Source organism: Hypomesus transpacificus, chromosome 12 (assembly GCF_021917145.1).
Source record: "Hypomesus transpacificus isolate Combined female chromosome 12, fHypTra1, whole genome shotgun sequence".
Taxonomy (NCBI): Eukaryota; Metazoa; Chordata; class Actinopteri; order Osmeriformes; family Osmeridae; genus Hypomesus; species Hypomesus transpacificus.
Genome location: NC_061071.1, coordinates 8416192 through 8429583, shown reverse-complemented (window position 1 = coordinate 8429583; position 13392 = coordinate 8416192). Strand labels below are relative to the sequence as shown.

The 13392-nt window shown below is 51.5% G+C and overlaps 2 protein-coding genes across 2 annotated transcripts in view; both read left to right on the top strand.

Moving 5' to 3' along the window:
- nbeal1 (neurobeachin-like 1) overlaps positions 1-9796 on the top strand; it is a 26141-nt gene extending 16345 nt beyond the window's left edge. The window contains exons 24-44 of the mRNA XM_047031391.1: positions 1-10; positions 119-267; positions 668-801; positions 918-1019; positions 1144-1239; positions 1367-1491; positions 1663-1803; positions 1991-2121; positions 2232-2341; positions 2565-2682; positions 2846-2943; positions 3092-3208; positions 3338-3427; positions 3546-3655; positions 3793-3965; positions 4164-4258; positions 4386-4502; positions 4700-4861; positions 5069-5217; positions 5648-5783; positions 6921-9796. Of these exons, the coding sequence (XP_046887347.1) occupies positions 1-10; positions 119-267; positions 668-801; positions 918-1019; positions 1144-1239; positions 1367-1491; positions 1663-1803; positions 1991-2121; positions 2232-2341; positions 2565-2682; positions 2846-2943; positions 3092-3208; positions 3338-3427; positions 3546-3655; positions 3793-3965; positions 4164-4258; positions 4386-4502; positions 4700-4861; positions 5069-5217; positions 5648-5783; positions 6921-7022 (2465 nt within the window). The 3' untranslated portion in view covers positions 7023-9796. The remainder of the gene's footprint in view (positions 11-118; positions 268-667; positions 802-917; positions 1020-1143; positions 1240-1366; positions 1492-1662; positions 1804-1990; positions 2122-2231; positions 2342-2564; positions 2683-2845; positions 2944-3091; positions 3209-3337; positions 3428-3545; positions 3656-3792; positions 3966-4163; positions 4259-4385; positions 4503-4699; positions 4862-5068; positions 5218-5647; positions 5784-6920) is intronic.
- Positions 9797-11420: 1624 nt separating this feature from the next.
- On the top strand, positions 11421-12963 carry LOC124474925 (C2 calcium-dependent domain-containing protein 6-like). The gene is made up of 6 exons (XM_047031390.1): positions 11421-11510; positions 11604-11695; positions 11861-12004; positions 12203-12332; positions 12420-12504; positions 12806-12963. Exons 1-6 carry the CDS (start codon positions 11472-11474, stop codon positions 12922-12924), a joined length of 609 nt encoding a protein of 202 aa, XP_046887346.1. The 5' UTR covers positions 11421-11471; the 3' UTR covers positions 12925-12963.
- The last annotated feature ends 429 nt before the right edge of the window (positions 12964-13392 follow it).

Here is a 13392-nt window from a genome sequence, read left to right as displayed (position 1 = left end):
ACAACAACCAGTGAGTCCAGGGATGACCCCCCCCACACACACACACAAACACACACGTTTCACACCCTTACACATGCACCAGAGATTTCTAACCTAGACTTCTCTCTCCTCTCTGAAGGGGGGAGGCGGAGGAGGCGGGTCAGAAGGAGAAGATGGTGCTGTTTGAGGACTGTGAGCTGGTGACGGTGGTGGACGTGATCCCTGGGCGCCTGGAGCTCACCACCCAGCACATCTACTTCTACGACAGCAGCCAGGAGAAGGAGGAGGGTGAGCGAGGGAGGAGAGGGAGGGAGGGAGGGAGGGAGGGAGGGAGGGAGGGAGGGAGGGAGGGAGGGAGGGAGGAGAGGGAGGGAGGGAGGGAGGGAGGGAGGGAGGGAGGAGAGGGAGGGAGGGAGGGAGGGAGGGAGGGGGGGAGGGAGGGAGGGAGGGAGGGAGGAGAGGGAGGGAGGGAGGGAGGGAGGGAGGGAGGGAGGGAGGAGAGGAGGAGGAGAGGGAGGGAGGGAGGGAGGGAGGGAGGGAGGGAGGGAGGGAGGAGAGGAGAGGAGGAGGAGAGGGAGGGAGGGAGGGAGGGAGGGAGGAGAGGAGGAGGAGAGGGAGGGAGGGAGGCTGTGACGTCGACAAGCTTGCTGAGTCCCAGGCGCTGTCCGGTCTGTGGCTTGTCCCTCAGGTGTGGGCCACGACTTCAAGTGGCCCCTGTCCCAGATCCGGGAGATCCACCTGCGCCGGTACAACCTCCGCCGCTCCGCCCTGGAGATCTTCCTCATCGACCAGACCAACTACTTCCTGAACTTCAAGAAGGAGGTGAGGGGAGGGGGAGGGTGTATTTGCACTCCGCCGGCCTTCAGGAGTCGCCGTGCCGATGCGTGCCGATGCGCTCCCTGTGGTGCTGAGCTGTGTGTGTTTGGCGCCACCTGCAGGTGAGGAACAAGGTGTACAGCAGGATGCTGCTCCTGCGACCCCTCAGTCTGCACGGCACGCGCTCACCCCAGGAGCTGCTCAAGGCCTCGGGACTCACTCAGGTCAGACGCTACGGGGGCCCTCAGGGGTCAAAGGTTACATGATGATCTCAGCCAATGGAGGGCCGGTGTAAGTCTGGTGATATTGAAATTAATTGTTTTTTTGGGGTGGGGGGGTGTTGCGCAGAAATGGGTGAACCGAGAGATCTCCAACTTTGACTACCTGATTCAGCTGAACACCATCGCTGGCCGGACCTACAACAACCTGGCCCAGTACCCAGTGGTACGTTCCGCCATTCTCATCGGAGGCAGGGTTGGACTGTACCATTTCTTTTGGGCAGCAACAATTCTCCTTATCCATCCGTTAGCAGTGGGTTGACTGCGTTCTCTCTGTTTCCCTGCGTTTGCAGTTCCCCTGGATCCTGTCGGACTACACCTCCGAGGAACTGGACCTCTCTGACCCGCGGGTCTTTAGGGACCTGTCCAAGCCCGTGGCCGTTCTGAACGAGCGCAACGCCAAGGCTGTCAGAGAGAAGTAGGCCCCCGTCCTCAAACCCTCCTCCCCCTCCCACACCATAACCTCACACCAAAACAATCCCATCCACACCATCCCCTCCCATGCCAAACGGCACGTCCCGTGTCCAGTGCTTAACCGTGCTCCCCGCGCGGCCGTGTAACCGTGGGCGTTTGTCGCTTGCGGTCGCAGGTATGACACTTTCGAGGACCCCACAGGAACCATCGACCGCTTCCACTACGGCACCCATTACTCCAACGCAGCCGGGGTCATGCACTACCTGATCCGCGTGGAGCCCTTCACCTCCCTGCACATCCAGCTGCAGAGCGGACGGTGAGACGGCCCTGCCCGCGTTTGGTCCAGCGTGCGCTGGTGTCCGTGTGTGGATGGTACTTATGCTGTCCCCCCCCCTCTCTCTGTCTCTCTGTCTCTCTGTCTCTCTGTCTCTGTCTCTCTGTCTCTGTCTCTCTGTCTCTGTCTCTCTGTCTCTCTGTCTCTCTGTCTCTGTCTCTCTCTCCAGGTTCGACTGTGCCGACCGGCAGTTCCACTCCATCCCTGCCACCTGGCAAACCCTCATGGACAACCCCAACGACGTCAAGGAGCTCATCCCCGAGTTCTTCTACTTCCCCGAGTTCTTAGAGAACCAGAATGGTGAGCCACACACAGAAAGACACACAAACACACACATACTAAACTAGTTTAGGTTGTGCTATTGTAAGTATCTATTATCTCTTTTTTTTATGCTCTCTCTTTTCCCCCAGGCTTTGATCTAGGTCGCCTCCAGATCTCTAAGGAGAGGGTAAATAATGTGATTCTGCCAAAATGGGCCAAATCTCCAGAGGACTTCATTTACAAGCACAGGAAAGCCCTGGTGAGACCCGTCTTCTGCCTGTCTGTCTGCCTGTCTTGTCTGTCTGTCTACCTGTCGGTCTCTGTAGTCACTCATTTGTATTTTTACAATGCGGTAAAGGACCTTCCTGGAGAGTCAGCTTTGTAAATTGATATATCCTGTGTGTGTGTGTGTGTGTGTGTGTGTGTGTGTGTGTGTGTGTGTGTGTGTGTGTGTGTGTGTGTGTGTGTGTGTGTGTGTGTAGGAGTCGGAGCACGTCTCGGCCCACCTCCAAGAGTGGATCGATCTGATCTTCGGCTACAAGCAGAGGGGCCCCGCAGCGGTGGAGGCCCTCAACGTGTTCTATTACTGCACCTACGAAGGTCGCTACGCTAACACACGCTAACACACGCTAACACACAGCCTGCAGCCACACCACAACGGCAGATGCACGCGCTCGCCAGTGCTTCCCGGAAACAGACGCGTGTGTGTGTTTGGGAAGAGTCAGACGTTGACGGTTTGGTTGGCGTGCGTCTCTGCGTGCAGGGGCCGTGGATCTGGACGCCATCACGGACGAGAAGGAGCGCAAGGCTGTGGAGGGCATGATCAGCAACTTCGGCCAGACGCCCTGCCAGCTGCTCAAGGTACAGGGGGGGGGGGGGGGGGGGGGGGGGGGGGGGGGGCGTCATGACGACCCTGGTTATCTACTGTTCTTGCCGTATGTGCTGTTTGTACGTCTCTGGATAGAAGCGTCTTAATAAATGAATCGTGTGTGTGTGTGTGTGTGCGCAGGAGCCCCACCCCGTGCGTCTGACTCTGGAGGAGTCTGAGAAGAGAAAGGCTCGCCTGGACACATCTCCCCTCAGCATGTTTGAACACCTGACCGAGCTCAAGTCCTTCTTTGTCGAGGTCAGACACACACACACACACACACATATCACACATGTACACGTACACACTACTGTCATGGTGAGGGTCTGCTGAGCCCTCAGAGCGAGTGCTTCATAATAACCAGGGTCTTGTATGGATGTGTGACAGGGGATCAGTGACAACGTGGCCCTGGTGAAGGCCGTGGTCCCCAGGAACCAGTCCCACTCCTTCATCACCCAGGGCAGCCCAGACACCATGGTGAGTCGGGGGCCGGGCCAGAACCATCCGGAAGAACTTGCCGCTCGGGCGCCTCTCTTTGAGCTGAGACTCGTTCTGTAAATATGGATGATGTCATATGGCGTACTACATTTCCCAGGTCACCCTGAGTCAGAACTGCCTGATGGGAATGCATGGCTGGCTGCCATACGACAAGAACATCTCAAACTACTTCACCTTCATCAAAGACCCCACCGTCGCCAACTCCAAGTGAGTCACGACATTTTCACACGCACACACACACACACAATTATTAAACTGCTCGGGAGACAGTGTTTGTGTTCGTCTCTCTCCCTCTCTCCACCGACCTCTTCACGTCTTCTCCTGTCCCGTCCTGCTCTCTCTAGGACCCAGAGGTTCCTGGGCGGGCCCTTCTCCCCGGGCGTGGAGGTGACGGCGGGCCTGTTTGTGGTCTCCCACGACGGGAAGCTGCTGTTCAGCGGGGGCCACTGGGACAACAGCCTGAGAGTCACCTCGCTGGTCAAGGGCAAGACCGTGGGACAGCACATCAGACACATGGGTAGGACCACACACACACACACACACACTGTTTTCCGGGCTGCACCAGATTCAGTTCCCTCACTGCTCAGGAATGTCTTCTGTCTCTCTCTGTACAGCCTGTGCAGATAGCAGTAACATCCAGTTGAATCTGTGTTTCCCAGTGTGTCTCTCTGGGTTTATGCCACATAGTAACGTGTGTGTGTGTGTGTGTGTGCAGACATAGTGACCTGCCTGGCGACAGACCACTGTGGGATCCACCTGATCTCTGGATCCAGAGACACCACCTGCATGGTGTGGCAGGTGCTGCAGCAGGTACGTGTCTCTGTGTCTCTGTGTGTGTGTGAGTGTGTTCTCAGAGAGCATGTGTTTAAGAGTACAGGAACTCCCAAGCGGGTCTCACTCAGAACCACTCCTTACTCTCTGTGTGTCCCTCCTTTAGGGCGGGGCTCCGGCGGGCCTGTGCCCCAAGCCTGTGCAGGTCCTGTACGGACACACGGACGAGGTGGTGAGCGTCAGCATCAGCACAGAGCTGGACATGGCTGTGTCGGGCTCCAGGGTGAGCCTCCCAGCACTGCAGGAACACCAGGAGGGCGGGGCCTGGAGAAGGTCATGTGGTCATGGGTCATGTCCTGTCATCATAACGTTGTCTGTGTGTGCGCGTGTTTCTATGTGTGTATATGCTTGTGTGTGTTTGTATATCTGTGTGTGTGTGTGTGTGTGTGTGTGCGCCTCTTGCCCCCCCCCCCCCGTCAGGACGGCACGGTGATCATCCACGCGGTGGGGCGGGGTCAGTACTTGCGGAGCCTGCGTCCGCCGTGCGAGAGCTCCCTGCCCGTGTCCATCCTGCACCTGGCCGTGTCCTGGGAGGGCCATCTGGTGGTCCACACCTGCGTGGAGGGCAAGGCCACGCTCAAGGTGACACACACACCCACACACACTCACTCCTATCAGACTCGCTATGAAATTATGACACCGCATTGTTGAATGTACTCATTCTAGATCTACACATAGAAATTGTAGTCATTACAATTTTTTTTTATTATGGATTTTCTCACCTGCTCAACACATGTTTACACACACACATACACACACACACACACCCTCCATGTTGTCTCCCTCCAGGATAAGAATGCCCTGCACCTGTACTCTGTCAATGGGAAGCACCTGTGTACTGAGTCCCTGAAGGAGCAGGTGACAGACATGTGTGTGTCTGGGGAGTACCTGGTCCTTGGCAGCGAGCAGGGCTACCTGTCTATCAGAGACCTGTACAGGTGAACGCTCTCCTTCACACACACTGTGTACTGTGTGTGTGTGTGGCTGTCTGTTTGTGTACTGTCTGTCTGTATGTCTGTCTGTCTGTCTGTCAGTCTGTGTACTGTGTGTCTGTCTGTCAGTTTGTGTACTGTCTGTCTGTATGTATGTCTGTCTGTCTGTCAGTCTGTGTACTGTGTGTCTGTCTGTCAGTTTGTGTACTGTCTGTCTGCATGTCTGTCTGTCAGTCTGTGTACTGTCTGTCTGTCAGTCAGTCTGTGTACTGTCTGTCTGCATGTCTGTCTGTCTGTCTGTCAGTCTGTGTACTGTGTGTGTGTCTGTCTGTCAGTCTGTGTACTGTGTGTCTGTCTGCGTACATGTCTGCGTGTATGCATATTCCCCATGTTCAAAGCTGTAACTCGCCGTGTTTCTGCTTCCCCCCCCCCGCAGCTTGGCGCTGTGCTCGGCGCCCATGGCGATGCGCCTGCCCGTGCGCTGCGTGTCGGTCACCAAGGAGCAGAGCCACGCCCTGGTGGGCCTGCAGGACGGGAAGCTCATCATCGTGGGCGTGGGCAAGCCGGCCGAGGTAAAGAGCTCCCTCCGCAACTACATCGCCCAATCCCTGGAGGGCTCGCCCCTCATGGCCACGCCCCTACTGGCGCCCCTCAGGGTGCGCTCGCCTGCGCGTCTGCTGCACCTGCGGGACAAGTTCATGTTCAGCCCCTCAGAGTAACCTCCCCAACCCTAACCCCGCCCAGCCATGAGCCGGCGCGGTCCTGAGCCTAGAAAACAAGTGCACCCCATCTATGTCCTCTCAATGTGATGTGTAGCCTCGGACATTCTTATTGAAAGCCCTTAACCTTCCCCCGGCTGTATACCCACACACACTTCTTTTCCTCAGGTTGGTTCTGTCTATCCCATAATGAGCACTATGAGTTTGCCCCCCCCCCCCCCCTCCGTCTTCATATGGAAACATGTTGTGTTTACCTCATTCCGCTGGGACACTAATCATATTGACTCATTTATAGCTGTTGCCTTGGGGATGGCGTTATCCCATGTTGTTTACCTCAAGTGTAATTACCATAATCATCGTCTGTCTGGATTATGTTGTATGTGTTTGTAACCGACGCTGTGAATAACCAACAAACGACCGTCTCTGCAAAGCCGAGCCATGATATCTACCGTATCGTAGTCCCAGTCCATATGCAAGTAACACCAGGATCTAACTCCTTGCTCCCAAGTCAAGATGTATCAGCCAGGATTGATGGTCCCTCCCACACTCAAACTTACATTTGGCAGCTCCAGGATCAGCCAGTACAGTTTACAGGATGAGGACAAGTTTCCCGCCCAGCGACGGAATGGCTTTATGCACCCTGGATTTCACCGTTTCTGTTTGAAAGTGACTCACTTGTAACCGATTTTGAGCTTTTGATTTGGAATTGACTCACCTCACAAGCTCAATCAAGCACTAACCAATCACTCATCGATCATCTCCCCTTTTTCCTCTTCCTTTTCCTTTTGACTTCACACTTTGGCTCTCTCCTCTCCTCCTGCATCTCCTCCTCCTCTCTACCTCTTTACTTCTCCTCTCTCCTTGTCTCTCATCCACTCATCTCCTCACTTTCTCCTCTCCCTCCTCCTCCTCTCCCTCCCCCTTTCCTCCTCTTCTCCTCCTCTCCTCTCCCTCCTCTCCTCACTTCTCCCTGCTCTCCTCTCCTCTCAGATGCGTTCGGGCCAGATCACTCGTAAGCTGTGGGGCTCCAGTAAGCGCCTGACCCAGATCTCCTCAGGGGAGACCGAGTACCACACCCGCAACCAGAACTGACCCCCCCCCACCCCCGCCCTGTCATACTCCTACCTCCCCCCGCCCCTGCCCGAGTGGCCCTGTCACTCACCACATTCTTCCCAATCAGATTGGGTCATGCCTCATTCAATTGACTGATGACTGTTTCCGGAACCTCCTCCTCTCTTCCCTTCTCTGACCTCTTCCAAAGAGCAGGAGTCTGCCGGTAATAGGAAAGGTTTGCATGTAAGTGTGTGTGTGTGTGTGTTTGTTTGTATATATGTGTGTGTGTGATTTTGTGCGTGTCAGGGTTAGTGCGGCTGTATTGGAGCAGGCGAGGATAAACCGACTAGCGCAGGCGCTGAGGTTCTGACCCCCCCCCCCCCCCCTCCTGCCTCCTTCACCACCACTACCCCTTTTGTACTTTCACTTCCCAACCTGTCCACACACACACTCTCCTCACCCCTCCACACTACCACTCATGGTCAACCCTGTCCTTCTAGCACCTTCCTCCTTACCATCATCACCGTCACCTCTGGCCAGGTCAGAGGCTCTCACTGAGAAGCCAGGTCCTTATCCAGAGACACAACACACACACACACACACATGCTGCAGTCCCCCTTCACCTCACAGGCCCTCACAGAGCCCTGCCTCTCTTGATCCTCAAGCTCAACTACTGGAGGAGGATGTCCCGTGAGGTGGGGGGGGCGGGGGGGGCTATGTGTTTTGGCCCCCTGCGGTATGTGTGTGCGTGCGTGTTTTTGTGGCACTCTCCGTGTTTGTTGTTTCACATTGTGGCCTTTTTTGTTTTTATTTTGTATTTTTTTTCCTTGGTTTGCCTTCCAGTCCTGTCAGTCTGCCAGTGCAGCCTGGAGACATGCCGCAGTATGCAGTAGTAGGGTTGTGCTTAACCCTACTAGCGGGCTCTCTGGGTTCTTAGCCATGTGTTTTTATGTTTTTTTTTCTTTTTCTTTTTTAGTTTTTTGCTCTGTGTGTACTTCTGTTACTGGTGAATATAGGTTTGTCGTCACCAGTGTGTGTGTGTGTCTGGTGAGCTCTGTTGCATTCACACGGCATGTTTGGCCCCAGATGACCGTAGCTTTCGTAGCCCGCGTCCTGTCGGTCACCCCGTCTTGTTGGCTAGCGAATCGTGAGATGGGGAAACCACCGTTGGAGAGGCCGCAGATTGAGAACACGCATGGCGCACGTAAAAACCCGCCATGTCTCACGGTAGCACTCGGCCCCAGGCAGGCTCCCCCCTCCTCCGTGTGTTTGCAGACAGCCGCTGGTGCAGTGGGACCCCACACAGAGATGACGTGCTGCTGCCGTCACTAGGGGGCAGCACACAGGCCGTCGCTCACTGACACGAACACGACACTGTCACGTACTGCGAGCTAAGCAGCGTAGACCGCGTAGACTCACTACATTTGTGTTGTCACCCGGATGGGCAAGGCTATGGTCGAACTCAATAGATTCATCCTAGAATGTTTCACATGTACTTGAATCTGTGTTTTATTTATGGAGAAGGGTGGGTCGGTTTGGACAGTTGCGTGTATTTGGTAGCTGCATGCAAATATTTCTGTGGTGTACACCTCCTGACAAACTCTACTGATGGTTGGGACCATCTACCCAAAACAGGTGGGGGGATTTTTTTTAAGGGCTTTCTGAGATGTCAGTGTTACAGCAATACAGTAGTGACTGAATGGTACATTCCAGCCTCTCTTAATGAGGCTGACCAACACATTAGTCTTCCTAGTTTCTGACAGGGACAATATGATTGGAGGATAAAACAGTCAGTCATGGGACACACCTATCAGCTGCCTTCAAATACGACTATCACCTCTCAAGTGTCTCTCTCCTAACTCATGATTGGCCACATCCTACCATTTCAGAGTTTGATTTTTGAGAGTACCATTTAGTTTAGTTTTATTACAAAATAAACACACATCCTACAGCGTATGGCCTTGCGAGGTTTCAGTGCATACTTGTGTGTGTGCGCTTGTGTTGGGTTTTATGCCAAATTCTTTATCACATTGTCATTGTTTATGATGTCTGGATGAACCAACATTTAAGGCAAGGTGGTCCTGGTCTTTTAGAATTGAGTGCAGCATCTTGTCGCCAGTGATTCAAAGCCAGGTGTAGATTCACACAGCTGATCAGTGGGGTTGTTTAATTTGGCTTGTTGGTTGGTTTGTTCCTCTCTTTTAAAGTGCCCGTTTTCAACTATCTCCCTTGAGCTGGCAGTTGACCAACATGTGTCCTTTTAATTGTTTGAAAATGTTTTTGTTTAGTTTTTTTTTGGGGGGGGGTGGAATGTTCAAATGCATACTTGAGGGTTTTTAAGGATGTTTAAAAAGCCGTTGTTTGTCCAACCTAGTTTGTCTGTCAGACAAGACCACTGTCAAAATGTTTTAAAACTTCCACCACTGAAACTAATGGAGTGCCTTTGCCTTATGTAACTCTGTATCCGGTCAGGATGTCAAACCTGCAGCATTCCACAATCATACTCTAGTTTCTATGGGAACCATGAATTAAGGACTTTGAAACAAAATTGAATAAATCAGAAAATACTATTTTGTGTCTTAACTTAGCTGCTTTTTTCTGTGACTGTCACCAAATTGATGTGTGTATATCTGTGATTATTTATAATACAAATATGATGTACAGCATGATTTTTATTTCAGTGTATTTGAAATGTACTTTTTTGCACTTTCCAGGTACTAAATTGTTTTAAATGTCTCCCTGGTCTGTACAGACAAACTGCTTTGTATACAAGTGGAATATGATCATTAAAGTCTTGTCAATTTAATAATTAAGTGTTGTGGTTGGTGAAAGTGATATTTAGTGTTGTGAACTCAGAGAGAAATGGACGTAGTCATGTTTTTCCACGGCCACCAGGTGTCACAAACAACCGTGACAATCAAAAGACCAAGTGCGCGAGAAACGCTTCGCACATTAAATGGAATTGTTTTTGTTTGAGTGCTACCTTGAACTTCTTCACTTGCTAGATATATTCCCAAAAATAGCCTACTCTGAAACACTTAACGCGTTCAACGTTCTTGCATTAGAAAAGTAGAAATTATTGATGCTGCATGACCAAAATGTATGGGGGTCAATAATTTGGGGTTTTTTTTTGTGATGGATATCGCTCCGGTCACCGATAAATCACTTGCTTTATCAACATCTGGACGTGATATTTCACTCGCAACCCGTGGCTTTGCGAAGGTTAATAGCGTTCAAAACGAATGTTTTTTTGTTTTCGTTAGACGCATCATATCTCTGTACGTAAATGTTCAAACTGTCCTACTAGGTAGGTATACTGTTCAAAATTATTGTCCACTCTTCCAGCTTTGGACAAAGAGCAGACAAACTGAGAAAGAAGAGGATGATGACGACGACACAACTGCGGATGTTCAATCACACCCGACTCCCAATTGCGCACCGGTGATTTTGAGGTTTAGGCTTTAGCTAGGATTTAGAGATGAAAATTGGATTTGATATTAGCCCTGTTAGTAAAAAGGTAATGATTAATAGCATGTAGAGCATCTCATTTGGTCCACAGGCGGGGTGTTTGACAATTCATGTCAAACACTGCTGGGATTTCAAGAGCTGTATCCTTCATTCTTAACATTAATATGGAATAAAAACAACATTATGGTTATTGATACAAGAACATATTTTTTTTTCTTAATGGTAGGTATGTCTTCAGCTACTTTTATAAAGAAAGGCACCCGGGGCATTGTGAGGTTGAGTGTAGGGTTAACAATGAAGTGCACCATGCTGCAACTCTACAAGGACCCCAAGGCCGAAAACTCACCGTTCCCCCTCAGCTTCAATGAGTGGAAGTACTTCTCCATAAAGGTACTGTAGGCCTTTAACTTGTGTTTGAGTGGAAGTGATTATTCATCATCTTTGACATTTACTTTCACATGGCCTGTCCCAGTATAGCCTAAACATTGATAGTGTATAATCAATGTTTAAATGGATGCCAGCGTTGTCATTAAGACAACATTCTACAACGGTCCTGTGTGTGTACCCTCAACATAATGAACTTTTTTTTGGGGGGGGGGTTGGAAAGATTCCATGTGACATCGAAAACTCCTCGGGGGCCAGTGATGTTCAGCAGCTTGATTTGGAGCTGATTTTCTTTGAGCAAGACACCCGCATTCCCAAACTCATAGGCAAGAACTTCATTAAGCTAGTGGATATCCTCAATGTGAGTGAAGGTGGAAACCCAGCTATCAACTCCCCTGAAGGCAGAACTCATTCCAAGTTTAGAGCCAGAATGCACCTTTGTCAAACAACTCATATCTTGATTGATGTTCTCGCCTTAGAAAACAGCAGTGCCTCAGCAGGTGGAACTGAGACATAAACGACAGGTAAAATCGAAATAAGATTCTTATCATTCATGAAAAAGTTTGTTTGTTTGTGTACACCAGTGTCTTTGAACTTACGGTTTAGGGCATATGTAAGCTTGAGTTGGATTTGGTGATGGTCTATGGAAGCCTGGGTTATGGATACTCCCATCAGGTTAGAGCGACTGAGATTCAGTTATTTAAATGAACGAAAGAGAATACGGGTGATTTATATTGAGAGCCGTTCTTCTACTTGGTACACTTGTAGTTGATTCACCCAAAGAAGAACTTGGAGGGGGTTGTGGAGCGGTCCATCTTTCTACGCTGTCTTCCTCCAGACCATCGCAAAGATTCCCACTTGTGAGAAACTCGCTCAAACAGATTGTCCCTCATTCTCGTTTAGAGACCTTACCTGACACACAAGACATCTTTCTGAAATTGACTCTTTGTTGCCTCTGCTCCACTGATTCCTCATTGCTGCGTCGGCACGCCAAAACGCACTGCCTCCACTTACTCTGCCCGCAGTAATGTGATCACCCCAATACCAGTGCCATACACTGACTTCGTAGGAGCCTTGTTGAAAAGAGACGCCGCTGGTTTTACAAAGACGTCCATCGGCCTGCCTGGAGTACCTCCCCTCATCATGGAGATGCTGGAGAAAAGGAGCAGGTGAGTCACTTCTGCGGTCGCGCTTCGAATAAGGATCCAGGATCCACGAAGTGTCATTTTAATGGGTCATGTTTGAAAAGGCAATCATGGGGACTTAAGAGAAACAAAGTCATTCTCTCTATCAGCATGTGCGTGTGAGCGTTTCGAACCGCAGCTAGAATAAATCGGTCTTCCACGCGTCGCCAAAAACCTCCCTAGGATTCTACAGCTGCATGAAGATATGGAGGCCTGTCAGTCATCGGAGGAGGAAGTCCAGTTCCTGGAGAAGCTGGTGATGAGGAAAGGACCTCCATCTGAAGCCACCTGGAGGATGAACAAGACAGGCAAAGTAAAAAGGGGGGGTGCATTTATGTTTGTGTTTGTCTGCATGCTGCAGGTGAAAGGGTCATAATACTGAATGTGCTTCTCCCCCCAGGGTCTCTCCAAATGGAAGACAGCATCCTCCAAGATTTCTAACGTGATGAGTTTTGCTCACTCTGCCAAACCGGACATGCCTGACGGTGGGCGTTATATTCTTATTGAAATTATCTTATTCTTAACTCTTTAAAGGCTTTAAAATTGAAACCACAAGAAACTAAATACATTTCTGTGGCTCCACCCCACTGGTTGGGAGTCCTTACCATCCACCAAGGCAGTAATGACATGAATATCATTTTCAGATCAAATCCCCATGACAGTTCAAACTCTGATGAAGAGTGTCCCTGTTTCACAGGCAAGCTGCTGAAATGCAAAGGCTCATTAAACCATGACGATACGACCATGTGGATGACACATATTTAACTCACTGGTATATCCCAGCAGGATGCTTCCATATCCTGGGAGGATGTGAGACAGGACTCTCCACCAGGAGCCACGATGGAAGAGACGACAGAGAAGCCCCCGTCACCTCCCAGTGTGACCCCTCCCAGTGTGACCCCTAAACCAGTTCTCCAAAGTGCCGGGGCCCCAGTCCCCCCCCAGTCCACATCTCCTCCCGGACACGCGACCAGTGTCCCGCCTGAGAAGCCCGTTGCCGTCCAGGCTCCTACCGACGAGACCCGCAGCCCCGCCATGGTGACCTTCCTCCCTACCCACCCCACCTCTCCGTACGATCTCACTGCCGTGGAAGAGGAAGAGGAGGAGGAGGAGTTGGTGCAGCAGAGGGAGGTGATGGCTCCAGTGTCGGCTCTCATCCATGCACCCACACAGAAGCACATGCAGGAAGAGGGCAAGCCCCAGTCTGACCCTGCAGAGTCCAGGCTGGACGGCCCTGCTGGGAGGCCGAGCGATGGAGACCTCCGGACCCAGACGGATGCTGTTGGCACGAGCGGCACTCGGAAAGCCGGCGGTAAATGGAAAGAGGTGAGACGGCTCGCCACGGTGAAGTCGGCCGAGAGAAAGGATCATCC

Bases quoted from the DNA above. Each gene is read 5' to 3' on its own strand.
- LOC124474925 (XM_047031390.1), top strand. From the start codon at position 11,472: ATGGTCTATGGAAGCCTGGGTTATGGATACTCCCATCAG. The intron at 11,511-11,603 runs GTTAGAGCGACT...GTACACTTGTAG, and splicing joins GTTATGGATACTCCCATCAG to TTGATTCACCCAAAGAAGAA. The intron at 12,005-12,202 runs GTGAGTCACTTC...AAACCTCCCTAG, and splicing joins ATGCTGGAGAAAAGGAGCAG to GATTCTACAGCTGCATGAAG.